We start from the raw sequence: 18,172 nt of genomic DNA, 5'->3' as shown, positions 1-18,172 counted from the left end.
TTATTTTGGAGGTGTTGACTTTCTGTGAAAACTTCAGGATTTCAAGGGTAATTCCAAACACTACCTTAGTTTTGGGGAGCTGTTGAGCCAGGCGCTTTAGGCCTTATTGGGTTAAGCAGACGTTAGAACAGGGGTGGGCAATTCCAGTCCACATGGGCCGGTGTCCTTCCTGGTTTCCATCTCTCCCTGCTGCAACACAACTGATTCAAATGAGCATATCAGCAAGGTCTGCAGAAGCTGGATAATGATCCTGATCTTTTGAATCAGGTGGGATGCAGCAGGGTGACAAAACATGGTAAATGATCTTTCACCATATAAATATGCAGGATACCGGCCCTCAAGGACCGGAAATTCTCACCCCTGGTTTAGAATATACAGAGGAACTGCCAAGACGGACAAGAGTCTACTAATTACTTTAGATATTAAAGGAATACAGTGGACTAGTGTTGTCGCGATATCCAAATGTTGACTTCGATACTATACCTGTATAAAATACCTCGATAATGGTACCTCGACAAAGGTAGCAACATTAAAACTGACAAAAGAATTTGAAAGAAATGTGTTAATTCAAAATATTAGTATCTGCTTGAAAAGAAACACTCTAAACAGTGTTTAATACTTGTGAATATTTGCACACATGTGGGGAAGTGAGGTAAATATATTACACTGTTCCTATCTACACTTGTTTATATTTATAGACTAAATGTAAATTAAACTTTAAGAAAACTAGTTCCCTTTTATTTATTTTTAGACGACACTAATAGAAAATGTGCACGTTGGTTTCTAGAGCCATTACGGTTAGGATTAACCTAACCCTAACACATCTACTGCAATGCAGTATTGATTATGATTATTTTCATGGTCAGATCGGCAGCTGTATAGCCTCTGTACTTTTTGGACACAGAATTAGCCAATTCTCATTTAAACTCATTCACTGCTAGACATTTTCAGACTCTCTTTAATACCCTAATGTTAGAAAAATTGGAAAAAAAACTGAAAAGACAAGTAAATTCATCAATGGCAGTGAATGAGTTAAGAACGACGTTTTTAAAAATAATTAGATCAATGCCTGCATTTATATATTTATACAAGCATGACGTACACATGTCAGTGTATGTACATATATATTTATTCACTATAAGCTTTTACATTACATGCCATATTCTTGACCGTTTGACTGCATTCAATGTCATCCATTGTTGATATTGACAATACATTTGTATCGTTACAGTCAAGTAAATATGTTCATTTAATTCATAATGACTCAACGTAATGTTGCTTTGAGTGTGTGTGGGGGTGTGCGTGTGTGTGTGCATGTGGGCGTGTCTACTCTTCCATGGTTCGCCCCCAGCTAGTGGAACGCCTTATCAAATAAAACAAATTCTGAACAAAATAATTCACATTCAACTTATTTTTGAGGGAAGACTGAGAAATGTGTCACAACCTTGTTCTTTAAACTGTTGGTATAGGGTTGGATGCCGGTCAGTAACGTGCTTGGCCATGTTGGAAGTGTTCCCACCTCGAGCCATGGCCGTTTTATAACAGACGGGCTTCGCCATGTCGGTTGGCTTGCCATGGCTGTCGGCCATGGATGCAAAAAAAAAAAAATTCATATCGCACTTCTGGCATCAATCTTTTCAGCGAGGAGTGGAGAAGCCACGGGTGCTTCTCTGCTCGAAGCTTCCTCACACATGCACGAGCCGTGTAACTTGTGGCGTTAATCACATGCCAGTAGACAGGCACAGTATACTTCCCTTTAAGAGAGTTGGTGAGCCACATGTTTTTTTTTTTTTTCTATAAGTACCGATGTTAAAAAAATAGTATTGAGCCGTTTTTGACGCCGAAAAATCGGGGTACGGTGCTGGTATCCTGTGCAACACGACAGGTGACTCCCGCTATTTGTGGGGTAGGCCTGCGAATAGGAAAATCTGCATATAACTGACGCCCATTGAAACGCATTGGAAGAAAAAAAACACCCCCAAAATTCCAGGAATAACGGGGGTTGACTCCCCCAAAATGTTTTCAAAGATATCTGCAAACAAGTGAATCCACAGGTGCCAAAGCTCAAGTATGCAGCGGTCCACTGTATGACACAAGGATTGTTGCCTTCCACTTTGTCTCCACTTTAGTAAGTACCCATGTAATTAATCTGCAAATTTTTATATGCAAATCTAAAATATATTTTCTATTGACTGTTGTGAAAGTGGTTATCATACAATCAACCGCAGCAAGAAATAAAATAAATTTGATCATGGTTTTAACCCTGTTGATAATCTATCAGGACTAATTGATCATTTAAAAGCCTACGTGACAAACGATTTTAAGGATTATGAGTCCAATGCATGTGTTGTTCTAAAATTAACTTTTATGGGGGTGATTCACAAACAAATTAGTACCACGAAGTGGTCATTGGTGCACGTGGGACCAACTTTTCCTGTACTTTGTGTTAATACATTAACAAATACCCATTGGCCAATAATGCTGTTCCTACCTGGACTTTTTGGGCATCTTGGCCTTGGGTGTGGAGTTCTTGACTTTCTTCTCCTTGGGTTCTTTGGGAGTCTTGAGGGTCTTGGGTGTTTTAGGCATTTTGGGAGTCTTCGCCTCTTTGGCCTCAATGCCCTCAGCCTTATCCTTTGGTTTCTTTTTCCGTTTTTTCTTCTCAACAGGTGGGGAACTTCCATCTCCAATTCCTGTGCCAGCACTCTGCTCACACCCTGTTAAAGGAAATTCTGACTTGATGTCTTCATCTACGTTTGTTGTGCTCTTTTTTCTTTCCTCCTCATGTTCTATTTTTGTTTTCTTTTTCTTCTTCTTTTTTGGCTTAGTCTCCTGGTCAGTGGGATGCTCTGTGCTGACAGGCTGTCTAACGTCACCTGTGCTGCCAGTCAGTCTATCAGGAACCATCATTGAGGCATCGGCAGATGGGTCCACCGAGGAATGCTGAAGGGCCAAGAAGAAAGGGAGTTAATCTCTAGCCAGACCCAAAAAGAAACCAAAAAAACACTAATCAATTACACTGGTTTCTTTACAAAAAAAAACAAGCAACACACTATGATTCAATGCAAGTAGTGTCACCACCCAAAAGCAAAGCAAATCAAACTTGTTTTAACATACTACTCAAACTCAACCAGCCAAGTACCTAAACACAGCACAAAATGTAATAAGGACACAATTGTGTTTGTTATAGGGTTGGGCAGTATTACAGTAATACGGTAATCACACAGTGTCTAAAAATAGCAACGGTGTCACAAAAAAAAAAAAACTGCAGCGTATAAGGACATAAATGTGTGGTTGTGTTTTGAACTTAATGACTACAACTACAGTATTTAACCAGATGGCAGCATTTACACAAGATGGCCAGTCGCGCTGCTCGCGATTCAAGCACAATGGTCCCCATCCAAAAATGCAACTGTTGCCATTTGGTATCTTTTTTTTTCGGTTGTTAGTTCAGATGCTAAAAGTGCAACAAGTTGTCAAACTGTGCAAAATGTAAAAAAAATAAAAAAATAAAAAAAAGTGAATTTGTGTTGGACAACATAGGGTGTAGATAGAGCACTATAAATGTGCACTTCATTTGCCATTAGGATAAAATTTGAGTTGATGTTTCATTTTTTCGACTGTTGGACATTTTTGGGCACGTAGTACAAGTACAAAGCACAAAATAAGTATTACAATTTGTGACGGCATTACCGTACACCCCGGTATAATGAGGAGACGGTAAAACAGTGTCAAAATTTGAATACCGCCCAACTCTAGTTTCTGATACTACTTCTTTGTTGTGATATTGCAAGGGTACAGTACAACACTTATTGCCCAGAAGCAAAGTCCATTTATTACACTTAAATGCTGCCAAATTTGTATGGGACATGCATTTGAGGGATGAGCAGCAGAACTAAATATGTGGGTTGCACCGATGAAAAATTAGCCAAATCTTCTCAATGCCAAACACCTTAGTTTGCAGTCAATGGCAACTATTGACTGTTCTTTTGAGTTCTGGTACCCACCCCCCGGTGAGCATGGTGTCCTGTATTTTTAAAATTGAACCCTGGTACCATTTCCAAAGTGAAGGCCAAGTTTCATATAACAAGGACGCCAGAGACGACAACACCCAAAGAAGACTGCTTCTTCTGCCTGTTAGCTCTTGGGCTATCTTCTACAGATTTGCAAGACTGTATGGCTTATAGCTCTCTGCCAAGACAATCCGGAACAGACTCCACAGAGCCAATGTCTAGTCTCAAAGGACTACCAGGGGGCCTGCCATAACTGCCCTTTCGCATTCAAGCCCGTTTGCGCTTGTGTTGGCGACAAATGGACGAACGTTATGTTCAGGGATGAGTCCAGATTGTGCCTTCCGCAGTTAGATCATTAGGTTAAAGTGTGGAAAATACCTGGAGAACACAATGCTGATTGCTGCACTGATAAAATAATATCTTGCGGTGGGGGCAGTGTAATGGACTGGAAAAACTAAGCTTGTCATAATTCTCAATGCATAAAGATATCCAGATGAAATTCTGATACCAGTTGCAATCTCCACAGTCAAGGACTGAACTATTCACCAAAATGACCAGAGTAGGTCATTTTACTAAATTTTGTGTCATCCGCCAGCGGCCTGGGTACCCGTCCATCATTCGTCAGTCCCTAATTTTTCGTGCCAAAGTGTAATCGGCAGTCCATCAGTTAAGCATGTGCCCTGCGACTGGCTGGCGACCAGTTCGGGGTGTAGTCTGCCTTCGCCCATTGACGGCTGGGATAGGCTCCAGCAACTCCCCGCGACCCTATATAGGATAAGCGGTTTGGAAGATGACATGACATCAGTTAAGCATGTCAGTAGTCAGTCGGTCCTTCAGTCTGTACACCAAAACCCATAAAAAAAAAACACGTCAGCAAAACAGGTGCCCGTCAGCGATGGAGTAGAGGTCAGAAAATAGATGCATTTATTATATTATATTATGAATGCATATAATATTACAAATTGATCCTTTTATATAGCAGTAGTTGGCCTAGTGGATGCATTTCTCATTTAATGCAGTTCTGTTTAATGTCACTATATCACAATAAAGTAAGAAAGACTAAGCAGTCAGTCATAGTGTGTTGGAGTGATGGGAAACTGAAGCTGCACTTACCTGCCATTTCTTAAACCACTTTAAACCAACAGTGCTATCTAGAGGAGTAAAAAAAATACAACTGGTTCTTGAAGAAAATAAAAGCTTCATTTTCCCATCACTAGTGTGTTGCATAATGTTTTGTAGAATAACTGAAAATATTTTTGTAGTATATCGTTATCGTGATATAAAATGGCCTATATCATGATCGATTTCCCCCCCCCACCCCCCATATCGCCTAGCACCAGTGCTTACATGTTTTGCTTCAAATCCCCAGGATTAACCTGCAAAAAAATGTGCTCCTCAAAATTACAAAGCTGGGCCTCAAAACAATTGATTAGCAAAACTGGTCCTCAAATAATAAAAAAGAAAAACTTATTTCAGGCCTTGCTATCCAGTCACACATGGCGTCACATGGGTGCTGCTTACTCCCGGGTGCTATAATTTCCTCCCCCTCTTCAGCACCAACATTCTAACCTTAGTAAACAAACTGGCTGACACCTCATTTTTCCTTTTTTGCACTCCTGCAATTTCAATCCTCTTTCCCTCTCCCTACACCACCTCCTCCTTATTGCTCCAATATATGCTTTCTGTGAAAGGAAACTGGTTACCAGCTGTTGAGAGCCACTCCAGCTGCCTCTCCCTCTCTTCCAATGCTCCCTCCTCCTTTCTTTCTTCCTCCAGCTGCTCAGGGTCCCAGTAGCAGATGGGAAATCAGGCATCATGACACGAATAAATTATCTCCATACTTCAAAAAGTCACAGTGAGCAAGAGTGTGTGTGTGTGTGTGTTTGAGAGTATGCATGTCATTCGAGCAGAGGAGATTATGTCTCAGAGTGTTTGTATGTTATATGGGAAAGAAAAAAAATAGTGAACATTGGTGTGTCTAAATATGTTGAAGGGTGTGTGAGCATCAGCAACTTTAACAAGTAAAATGCCACAGAAGCAGCTCGAGACGTACGCTATTACGGCATGGTTGTGCTTGACATGGAAATGGGGGGAGGTGCTATCACCCCCAAGTCCACTGGCATCAGGCGCAAGCTAATGCACAGAGACACGTCACACCCAAGCACTGCAAGGTCACACAACATACTAAACACTGCACACAAACACCTGCTGACACACGTAAATAGAGCCACCTAGGCAAAATGTGGGATAAGCAAGGGAAAACAGAAATAAAGAAAGGACGGAGATATTTGGGTTCAACAGCACTACCATGCTGCGAGTTAAAGAAAATCACCTTTAAAAAAGGTGATTATTTGACTAATGGAATTCATTTTTTAGAGAGCTTCTAAATTAATCTAAATTAACATCCCACAACTTGCACAAATGTTGACAGATGTCCATTGGGTTTGAACTCTTGCGGAGGTAAAATGGAGGAAGAAGAGGAGTCGATGAGGGGGGGACACCCTGTCCTCTGTCTATGCAGTTGTACAGATGCACTTGATCACTTTTCAGAGGTTTCAAAATATTTAAATCGTCCCGCTTTTCAGTTCCTGAGGTCCTGACTGTTGTTTGTGCACCAAACAGTAGCTCAGAGTACCCACCCTTTTTGTAGTCCTTAGAGTGGGTGCAAAAGGATGCCGCCGCTGAGGAGTCCCTCGTTCTGCTGGGGAACTTCAATGGTTACGTGGGCAATGACAGTGAGATACGGAAGGGTGTAACTGGGAGGAAGAGCCCCATTTATTGAAACTCGAGCAGAGTTTTGCTATTCATCATGGATTGTCGATATATCATTCAAGATGTCCGTATGTTCACTTGGCACCATGACAACTTCTGCCAATGTTCCTGCTCATTTTTGCTCATAAACGACGCCCATGTTAGGGCTTCTTGAATTAAGTGGTCCACTGGGGTAGAAATGGAGGAATGAGTGTAGAAATGCGTGGTGCGCACCAACATCACCGTGTGCGCTGAGAGTGTGCGCAATTACTCACACGCATAACTTGGAGGGAACATTGCCTTCGGCCACAGTTTGATGGTAAACTTCATGGTTGTGTCATTGGACCTGCGGCCGCTTATGTTGGACAATTAGATGAAGAGAGGGTCGGCATTGTGAACCCATCACCACCTGGTGGTTGCTGGCTCCAATAGTGAAGGAAGATGCCAGTCCAACCCAGGAGACTCAAACGTATTTTGGGGATCTATCTCCACCGGTATAACTTAGGCTAGGTTCACACCGCAGGGAAATGCAACCAGATCAGATTTTTTTTTGCCCATATGCGACCTGTACCAGATTGTTTTTATGGCAGTCTGAACAGCTCAATTCAGATTTTTTCCAAGTGTGACTGCCGTCTGAACGGCCAGGTCGCATGTATCCGAAATTGACGTCATCAGGAGCCCAAAATGCACTGTACGTGAGTGGAGGGCGAGTGCTAGGAGCTCAAATCTGCAAAGTTGTTTTTGAGGGTCAGTATTGACTTTATATTGACTAAAATGGACATCTATTGTGATAGTAGTAATTCAGCCACAGTTCAGATTGCTTTGTTTTTAGTTCGTTTTTTTAGGTACAGTTATGACGTGACGTCACCTTTAGTGACGTCTCTATGAAATGAGATCGAAAAGCCTCGCCTCATCATTTCCCCGAAATACTGTATTTCTATCTCCTAACGAATCGTTCCACTGTAGAAATGCCTCAGTAAAAAAATGCATGGACATTGATACCTTGATACGGTTATTTTTGTATTTATTCTGCATTTTGAACACAGGCACCCGATTGGCCGCGTAACACAAACCCAGAAGTAAAGTGCTTAAATGCCACACTGGCGAGCAAAATTACATTTCAAGGACAATGGCCCATTATTTCGCAGAGAAACAAGACCAGGGCGATAGCAAGGAACCATTACCGCACCATTCTCTGCTTCCCACCCCTCGCCACATACACAATTAATGGAGTCGAAGGAGTTTGAAAAGGACTTCGAGAGCCACATGAAACCGGCCAAAGAGCTGCATGCAGCTCGCGAGCCACGGGTTGGTTTGACCAGTCATATAGCATTCTTCTTTATGTCAAATATTGGTGAGTTATAAACTGAGCGCTATTTACGCTTTTTACAGCTATCCCCTTCCGCCTGCCTATACCACAGACAGTGGAAATGCAAGCCTGATTACCAATCTGAAGTGCACTGCGACTTATTGAAAAGGTGAATTTAAAACAGGATTGTAGCCAAATGCATTGATGTGTCCACTATTCTGGGCAAGTGATGCCAAGTCTGTCCAATGGTGCTGATAGTACAAGATGGTGACAGAGGGAGAAAATGACACATTTGTGCAAAAAATGTGTTGAATTATGTTACATGGCATTTGTTTGACATCACCGATTAATTTATTTTGAATTATATCTGTTTATTTAGCCAAAATCTGTTCCCCATTTTTGCATTTAAACCCACTCAAAAAATAAGGACATTAGAGAGCCATTTCCTAGAAGCTGCAGAGACAGGGTGAGTTAGTATAGCAGCTTGCTGACGGCATTCATAAGCGGGGGAGGGGTGAGATAGGCATGTTATATGTCAACTAGAGTGCCGCACGCAACAGCGCGTGCACGTGCGTGTGATGTAGAATAAAGGTCACAGCACAGTACTCTGCCAGAGCTGTGACCTTGAGCAGCTGACGAAAGCACATGCTCATGTGTGTGTGCGTATATACGTATGTGTAATAACTATGATTAGTGAACAGATGGAGCATAGACTACGAGACATACCGTATTCACAACTGAGTGACCAGTCTGTGTGTGCATGCATGCTGTAGTGTATGTGTGTTTTCCCAAACAAGTGCATCTCAAGAATCACTAATAGCTGTGTAGAACTATAGTGCAGCAAACATGCGCACACAGTAAAAGGATTCCACCACCAGGCTACATCCTATATCCCCAGGCACATTTGCCATCTCATTCCAGACCTCACTGTGGTTTGTGTGGACATCTGAGTGACTGTGTTGATGAGAGGCTGTGGGGGCTGCAGGCAGCAAGACTTGTGATGGCGCATCCAGTACGCACAGGCGAGAAGCAGTGTTCACCAGCTAGCATCTAGGTCACGAGAGCTGGATAAATTGAGTGTGACGACTTAAATGTCAACCACAAAACACAGGTCACAAAGGCTAGAGGTAGAGTGGGTGATGGTATGGAGGAGTGGAAAGCAGTGTGAATGAGAATGCAGAGGAAAAGGGATTGGATCTAGGCATGTGAGACCACAGTGCTGCCATTGTGCGTGAACGGGTCAGTGGAGAAAGGAGGCTTTGAGCAACTAAACAAGCTAATGGAGCAGAGGGCACCACTATCAGCAGCCATGGTGCAAAAATCACCAGCAGAAACATGGATGTCACCACTGAACACTGCAACCATATCGTCACCAAGGCCTCTGTTGTAGTCGCCTTCTCCTATGGCATAGAGCTTGGATGCCATCTCCAGAGGTCCTCACTTGTTTTCACCCATGTCCTTCCTCTTAAGAGGCCCCAATGGGCTCCTTTTCTTCCTCACCCTCTCTCTCTTAAACTATCCGTCTGAACATCTGGCTATGCAACAATAATGAAAAGAAAGAAATAAGACGGGGAAAGAGACCTGCAGAGAGAGCGGAAAGAGAGGAGACAGGGAGGAGGTAGAGACAGGAAGGGAGGTTTCCTCTAAAGAGGCGGGGGTGAAGTGGGAGCAAGGGGGAGGAGAGATTATGCTGGTGGCGCCTCTACACGTGTGTGGTAGCTTGTGTGTGTTGCAAAAAAACAAAAAAAACAATTTCCCCACACACATACAGTACATACATTGAAGCACAACCACACGTGGCCAAGAGCAGACACAAAAGACCAGAAACACACACCAATATGAAGAAATACGCTCGGAACAGTGGCCAATGTGTCGCTGCTCTCAAAAGTCATGTACACAAACACAGCAAACTTTCCTTGTACTCCTATCACAGTAATGACTCCACCCCCACAAAAATACATCCACGTGCCCCCCCCCAAAAGAAATCCAGTGTTGCTCTTATTGGCACATAGCAATGCAACTACATGAGAGCATTTATTTGACTGAGACTCACCTGTATATTAGGCACTTTCTGTGGGGTGGTAGGGGGTGAGGAAAGCGGGTGGGAGGCAGAATGTGGCGGTGCCCAATGGTGGGAGGCCTGGCCGGGGGGTGGGGGTGTGCTCTGTAGCGGGTGGGGGGACAGGTGTGTGTGCTGCGTCTGAACGTTTTGGGTGGGAGGCAATAAAGCATGGTTAATGGGCAGGGCTCCGTGCTGACTAACAGATGGACCCTGAAAACCGACAGGAGAAGGCTGCATGGGCTGGCCACTTCGAGAGGCTTGTTGCTGGGAATGGAGGAGATGCTGATCTCCCCCTTGGCTGACTGGTGCTTCATGAGGCCCTGAAAACAGAGGCAGGACAAATCAGTTTACCCATTAAAGCCTGAAGCCCCTGATGAGACATCCCTCTAAAACCTACGGTCGCCTTTGGAGTCACCCTTGAAAATCTGACATTTTCACCACCTACAAAATAATTCATATCTCAGCCCCCGTGGCACAAACATAATTCCAAAAGAATTTGAGAGCTTAGACATGTGGCTTTCACACAGGCCCGAGTTAATTCATCTTTACTGTTTCAATCGAAGATGCAAGTGAAGCACAATATTTGATAGAAAAAAAAACTCTTACAAAGACGTTGAAATCGTCGTTGTCTACAAACATATCTTTACCGTACATCACGTTTGGATGGTTTCACAGCTTTAAAGTCTGCGAGCGTGTCTTCTATATCACTGCCGTGGCTTATATCAGAGCTCCCGCGATCGACTGTGCCTCCATTACTCCACGAAAAAATTCTGGATATCCTTTGACAACTCACGACACCGTCAAATGTATATTCTGGTGCATTTCATTGGCTAAGAGATGGAGAATTGGATTAACAAAAGAAAATGACGTATACGCTCTCCGGCTGTAAAGAGAGGAACACGCAACGGCGCTCCCGGCTTTAGTGGTAGAAACGCGGTTGTGCGCTGCCGTCCTTAATGGGTCAAGCCCATAGATACTACAGCACAACACTGAAAGAAATGGTGGTGGGAGAGATAACCAGATATCTACTCAACCTTTAAAAAACACAATTCATTTGTCAGTTTTACAGTCAGAGTAATGCTGAGAGCAAATGAGCACTTAGTTTACCTTGTTGTGGCTGGAGCGGAGGCCGATTTGGAGCAATTTGGGGACAACGCTGTGGTCCAATGCCAGAATACATCTGCCCTGCATTGGAGGCTATACTGTGGGTCTGCTGGTGTTGGTGTGGAGCAGACAGTGATGTTTGGGGCGGTCTCTGAGGATGTGCAATAGAATTTGGTGGAGACTGCAGGGCTGTGTACCCTGTAACCTCTGTGGGAACAGCTAGTCCTGCGCTAGGGGGTCTGACCTGTTGAGGAGGTGGGGTTGGGGTTCCCAAAACACGCATGGGGGACATCGATGAGGGAGAGGGGTAGGATCCCTGAGCTGGGGGTGCAAGGTGGGACTGGGGTTGATTTGGAGGCTGGGAGTGGCTAAGGGGGTGCATAGGTTGGCCCTGTTGCCCTGCTGGCTGTGGCTGCAGCGGGACAGAATGTGTCTGGTGGGATGGTCCAGGGGGGTATCGCTGTGCAGGCTGCCCAGAAGCTGGGCCTGATCCCTGGTTAAACCTTTGGCCAAGCTGCCCAGGTCCCATAGCAGGGCTGGCATTGCTACTGACAGTAGCATTACTACCCTGGCCAATCCCAGAACCCATTGGACTATACTGGGCTTGATAACCAGGGTATTGTCCACCCCCAAACGCACCCATACCTTGCTGATGTTGATGAGGATGCGGGGGCTGTCGTGAGGGAGAATGTGGGAATCTAGGCGCGTGGCCCATATTGGGGTAACCTTGGCTTTGAGGCTGCGGGTGTCTCATTTGACCGCCCACCATTCCAACATGTCCCATGTAGTGAGACGGGTCTTGAGTGGGTTGGTGAGCCATGCCCTGTGGTGGGTAATGTTGGCTTATGCGAGCTGCGTTGGATGTGGGTTGGCTTTGCATCCCGCCGTAGTTGCTTTGAGACATTTGGAACGCTCCTATCTGGTTAGGGGCACTCCCTGCTTGCGCTGCTGCCTGTTGATATGGTGATCTACTTTGATGCTGTTGCCCCCAAACAGCAGCTCCAGCTGCTCCGCCCCCAGTGTCACCTGGGTAACCATGATGCGTATTACTTGAGTTAGCAGGGTTATTATGGTAGTGCGAAGCCATTCCATTCATAGTTGCATTGACATTTGGAGGCCCCTGGCTAGGACCATTCTGAGACATCATTCTTCCTCCAGGAGCCTGTTCATAGCCTGCGTAGGAGCTGTGGTCGTACATTTGGCCCAATTTAGGCTGTGCTGGTCCAGCACCAAGGAGCATCCCCTGGTGGTAACCCCTGTTTCCCTGGTGTTCGTGGTTGAGAGGTGGATTTGTCTGCCGGGGTAGAGTGCTGGATTGGCCTGGGGTTGGCTGTTGAGGAAAACAGTCTCCTAAACCATCCAATCCATCTGAGAAAAGCCCTGCATCATCCCCAAATAAACTCAACATCCCTGGGTCCGCCATGGCTGGGTAGGGGCCCGCAGAAGGGACGTGTTTGCGCAGGAAAGCCCGTTGCAGCTAACTGCTATCTTGCTATTCCATGGTCCTCTCTAAAGGTTCCTGACAAGAAATAGAGAGGGAGAGCACAATTTTAGGTCAGGATAGCAAGATCCAATGCTGCACTAAACGCAAACACAGAGCACATGGTTGCTGAATAATTGGACAAAATACAGATAGTAAACAATGGCCATAAATAGTACACAGATACACAGTACTTTCCATTCATTTAAATCTAATTCTAGACTTTAATATATAAAATGTTTCTGAAAGTTACTTTAAAGTTGACATTTTTAGTTTATCAGACTATAGAGCATCACCAACTAATTATTTTTTTTTTAAAAACAAAAAAAACCCCATCAGTTTTCAATTAAATTCATTTTCTTAGGAATTCTACAGGATGGGAAATCAACTATTTCGGTTGACAAAGCGTGGCTTGATTTTTAAAAAATCATTAAATTTACTTTAAAGTTATCTTTTTGGTAAATTCAGACAATCAAATCCAGATTCAAATTGATTACTCTTCTAAATTAGTGTACAAGTTAAATAACAGAGCTATGTGACAGACCAGTCCGTCTAGCCACCTGTGACCGACACCCATTTTGTAGGCAATAAACGATTGACGGGAAACTTAAAAAAAAAAATGTAATAGTCCATTTTTGCGACACCTCCCCACCTTGTACGTGGTATTGATGCAAAGCTCTGCTTCTCGGCTTTCAGGATCGTTGGAATTACATTGCTAGCACAAACGTTTCATGAGTTACGGTGATATGGAAAAACTTGTCATCTTGGTCACTTTCCACTATGATGCACGGCTTCCATCGTCTTATATGAGGTACATCGATGGAAATTAGGGCTGGATGATTAACCCATCAAAGCCTGAAGCCCCTCCTGAGACATCTCTCTAAAACAGGGGTGGGCAATTCCTGCCCTTGAGGGTCAGTATTATGCCTGTTTTCCATGTGTCCCTACTGAAACACACATGATTGAAATGATCATATAATCGGCAAGGTCTGCAGAAGCCGGATAACGACCCTGATCATTTGAATCAGGTGGGTTGCATCAGAGTGACATAAAACATGCAGGGTACCGGCCCTAATTGTCCACCCCTGCTATGAAACCTACGGTCGTCTTTGGAGTCACCCTTGAAAAGCTGACATTTTCGCCAACTACAAAATAATTAATATCTCAGGGTCTGTAGCAGATAGAAACATCATTTCAAACGAATTTGAGAGCTTAGACATGTGGCTTTCACACTGGCACGAGTTTATTAATCTGTTTCAATCGAATATGCAAGTGAAGCGCTATTTTGAATTTAAAAAACCGAGTGGTAATTACCATGCTGTATTCTCTTACGTTGAAATCGTCATTGTCTATGAACATACATCTTAACCATACGTCACGTTTGGATGGTTTCACGGCTTTAAGGCTTTAAAGAAAATGGTATTTGTTTCAAATGTTGCACCTCAGAAAGCGTCCAGAGTGTGACAGCGACTGACACGGCACTCTGATGGACCTTGGCCCGCCTCAAGTCATCACCTCCACTTGGCCTACTCCCCCAGCAAACTATGGCTGGGAGGAGATAAAAAAAATCTGCCACTGACAATCGCAGTAAGATCACGATGCGCCCAAGTGTCTGGCCCAGGTCAAAGAGGAAGATCATGCTCTAAAATATGTCTGGTCAAAGTGCACTACCAAGGTCAGCGTGAAAAAGCAGCCAACATGTATGCGATTCTAGAAGACCCAGGTCATGGCTTACTGGTCTGTTCAGACTTTCTCAAACTGTTTAACAAAGGGTCAACTGTTTCCCTGCCAGATAAGAACTTGTGCTGGGTCCATGAAGACACCTGGCCGTAAAGCTGAAGGTTTCCAGAATTGAATTTCTTGATGGAATGATTGCACTTCCACCGCTCATCGAGTTCAACGAAATACTGAATGACCACTCTGAAATTCCTACACCAGGGGTGGCCAAGTCCAGTCCTCAAGAGTCACAACCCAGCCTGTTTTAGGTTTATCCCTACGGCAACACACCTGTTTCAAATGATCATCTTATCAGCAAGATTCGCAAAAGCCTGATAATGCTAGCAGTAGTTAGCCTTACCCGACACCGGCATCGCACTCAAGGTAAAATCAAGCAAGTAAAATATGAATGGATTATGGCAATAATGAATCCGCTAAAAAGATAAAGTAGTCCTAAGACGGTTGGTCAACGATGATGTATGCACTGCAAGAGAGTATTCGTTCACATACATTGGATGAACATTGAATAAAGGCTATACAGTATGTGTGTCAACAACTGCCTGCACATCACACTACATAATGTACAAAAAAACAGTTAACTTATTTAAAGAAAAGGTTTAAAACAAAATCAATAATTTTCAGTATTGACTGATATAAAATACTTAGATTGTGACAGTTTTTCAAACATTTTTCCGCCCTTCTAAGCACCAGAGCTGGGCAGTCCGTCCCTGGGCTGGACCGGTCGGACCCTCCGGATGCCCATTTTTGGGGCGGGAGGGCGCCTGGCGACAAATTTTAAAAAACGGCTGGACTAAGCATGGCCAGAAGTGGATTTTAGTCCGGCCCACTAATAATAAATTAAACAAACAACAACTCCAATAAAATTAAATGCACAGTCTAGTCATCTCAGTCCCTTTATAGTTGTAGCAGGTACGATATCCATTGTTGTCGCTGTCTTTTTGAAGCGTTCCCACTTGGAACTTAACGGTTTTCAAAACAACTTGTGTCCGGGAGTACGGGGGGCGGGTTGGGGGGCTGGATGCGGGGCGGGCTCCGGTTTCCTCCCACATTCCAAAAACATGCATGGTAAGTTGATTGGACTCTCTAAATTGCCCCTAGGTGTGATTGTGAGTGCGGATGTTTGTCTCTGTGTGCCCTGCGATTGGCTGGCTACCGATTCAGGGTGTCCCCCGCCTACTGCCCGAAGACAGCTAGGGTAGGCTCCAGCACGCCCCGCCGACTCTTGTGGGGATAAGCGGTATCGATACTGGATGGATGGATATTGTGTTAAAATAAAATAACCTAAATGTATTTTTCTTCGGGTCATTATTTTCAATAGTTCAAAAAAAAGAAAAAAAAATTCAAGATATCTCGATATCGACCAATATGAAACACTTATATCGTGATATACCTTTCAGTCATATCGCCCAGCTCTATGCAAGACAACTGGATTTAAAGCTTGACTCAGTTAAGTTCTACTGTGACAGTAAGGTCGTGCTGGGATATATCCATAATCAGACCAAGCATTTATAGTTTGTTGCATTCAATCAATCAACAACACTGGACCAATGGTTCTACGTCAACACGGAAGCCAGCCCAGCGGACCATGCATCCAGGTTTGTCCCCACATCCCAAGTCATGCAGACAACATGGTAGACCGGGCCAGCATTTGTCATGACTATATGAAAGAAATATGAAGTTGTGAATTCTGAAACAGACAAAGAGATATGTTATGAAGTAACTAGTTATCTGACACAGATTGAAGGAAAAGGTCTCAATGCCACAGGATTCCAACGTTTCTCATCCATGCACTCACTGACCCGAGCACTCGCAATACTGATGCACATAGTCAGGTCATACAAGTAAAACAAGTCCAGCATCTGCAAAGGATGGCATTACTTCAAAATCCCAGATAACCCTAAAGAGTTGTCTGAAGCTACATTAGTTATTATTAAAGCAACTCAAGAAGAGCTTTTCTCAAAGTGACATTGGAGCTCTCACATGCACACAGTCCGTGCCCATAAACAGTGTTCTCCAAAAGCTGAACCCTATTCTAAAACAGGGCTTGATTTGCATTGGTGGTGGATTAGAACATGCAACAATATAGGTACCAGAAAAGAACCTCATCATCCTACAGAGGGACAGTCATGTTTCTTTACTTCTGGTGAGACAATACCATGAAAATGTGAAACATCAAGGCCACCATTTTACTGAGAGGCGCCTTGAGAGCAGTAGGCTAGTGGATAATAGGTAGGAAGGACCTCATTACCTCAGTTATACACAAGTGGCTTGTATGTTGCTAGTTGCGTCGCAAAGCAGAAGGAAGGCTCGTGGCAGACTTGTCCCCTGAACGCCTAAACATTTCCCAACCTTTGACATGTGTTGCAGTAGATGCGTTTGGTCCCTGGTCAGTTGTCTCTAGGGTTGGGCATCGATAACAGGGAAATCGAGTGGCAACGGGACCGTAATGATGGTTCTCCTGGAAACGTTCAGATTTTAGGATGCCGGTGCCAAGTTTTGACTCCTCATTAGCCGCATGGAAGAAGCATGAACAAAGTAGGTATAAAAAAAAAAAAAAACATGTGCAGCCCTTATTGCTGCCTGAAGCTGTGTCGCAAGTGCATGGCAGCTCGCCCGCACTGGCTGCAAGAGGGAGCATATAACACCAATTCAGGCCTCCCTTCACTGGCTCCCAGTGCATTTTAGGGTTAATTTTAAGATGATTCTATTTGTTCACAAATCTTTAAATGGCCTTGCCCCAGCGTACCTCTCTGAGCTTCTCCACCCCTACGCACCTTCCCGGTGCCTCGGGTCTGCGGACCAGGCACTACTGGAGGTGCTGTGGACTAAGCGGAGCCTTGGAAGAGATCGGGCCTTTTCTGTTCTGGTCCTTCCCTTAATAACCTTCCATTAAATGTTAGGCAAGCCCCCTCTCTGACCATTTTTAAAACTCATTTAAAGATACATTTTTACTCTTTGGCTTTTGACCCGACATGAGACTGACACTTTTCTGCTGTTTTCCGGTGTCTATATTGTATGTAACTATCATTAGTTTGTAGGGCTGGGAAAAGAGATCGTATCGCGATGTATCGTGATTAGGGATGCTCCGATCGATCGAGCACCGATAATGATCGGACGATTTTCGTGAAAAAATTACGTGATCGGCATATTCGATCAAAGCCTTTTATTGCCGATCAAAGAATACGATCACCCGCAGCTCATGCGGTGTGCCGTGTGTAGTTTGCGTCTTGTAATATATGCCATGAAAAGATACCTCGCGGGGGGAGCATGGCCACAAATTTCAACATAACCAACTTAATCCGACATTTGAAGAACAAGCATTTGGAAGACTATGGTGAGTTTACGAGGCTCACTGCATTGAAGCAGCAGCAACAATGAAACGGCGGCTATAACGCAGCCCATGCTGACCAACTCAAACCCATATCAGCGCGACAGGCAAAAGGCAACGCAAATAACCAGAAAATAATCAAATTTATCGGACAGTTTATGCACTTTTCAAATCATGACACTTGAATAAATGTAAAATGGCACTTGAAGGCCTAGATAGACCAACACGACGTTGGCCAACGGTGACAGACGCTTACCCCGTGGCGTCAGGCCGGCTGTCGGCACGTCCCGCTGGAGGAATACACCGCAACGACAGACAGCGACGCTGACCATTAAAGTACCTTCTGCGCATGCATTACATTTAATACCCTTCTATACCATCGGCGGCG

At 44.2% G+C, this 18,172-nt stretch overlaps 1 protein-coding gene across 5 annotated transcripts in view; it reads right to left on the bottom strand.

Annotated features, from left to right (window-relative positions):
- The window catches only part of chd7 (chromodomain helicase DNA binding protein 7), a 105,661-nt gene that overhangs the window by 57,935 nt on the left and 29,554 nt on the right, over positions 1-18,172 (bottom strand). For all 5 annotated transcript variants that reach the window (XM_086042691.1, XM_086042687.1, XM_086042690.1 and 2 more), the window contains 3 exons: positions 11,243-12,758; positions 10,127-10,455; positions 2,492-2,943 (listed from right to left, as the gene is read on the bottom strand). In XM_086042691.1, the coding sequence (XP_085898817.1) occupies positions 2,492-2,943; positions 10,127-10,455; positions 11,243-12,662 (2,201 nt within the window). In that variant the 5' untranslated portion in view covers positions 12,663-12,758. The remainder of the gene's footprint in view (positions 1-2,491; positions 2,944-10,126; positions 10,456-11,242; positions 12,759-18,172) is intronic.

The sequence above is a fragment of the Filicampus tigris genome, chromosome 10, assembly GCF_054856515.1.
Source record: "Filicampus tigris isolate MCC_2025a chromosome 10, RoL_Ftig_1.0, whole genome shotgun sequence".
Lineage (NCBI taxonomy): Eukaryota > Metazoa > Chordata > Actinopteri > Syngnathiformes > Syngnathidae > Filicampus > Filicampus tigris.
This window is presented reverse-complemented; position numbering and strand designations above follow the sequence as displayed.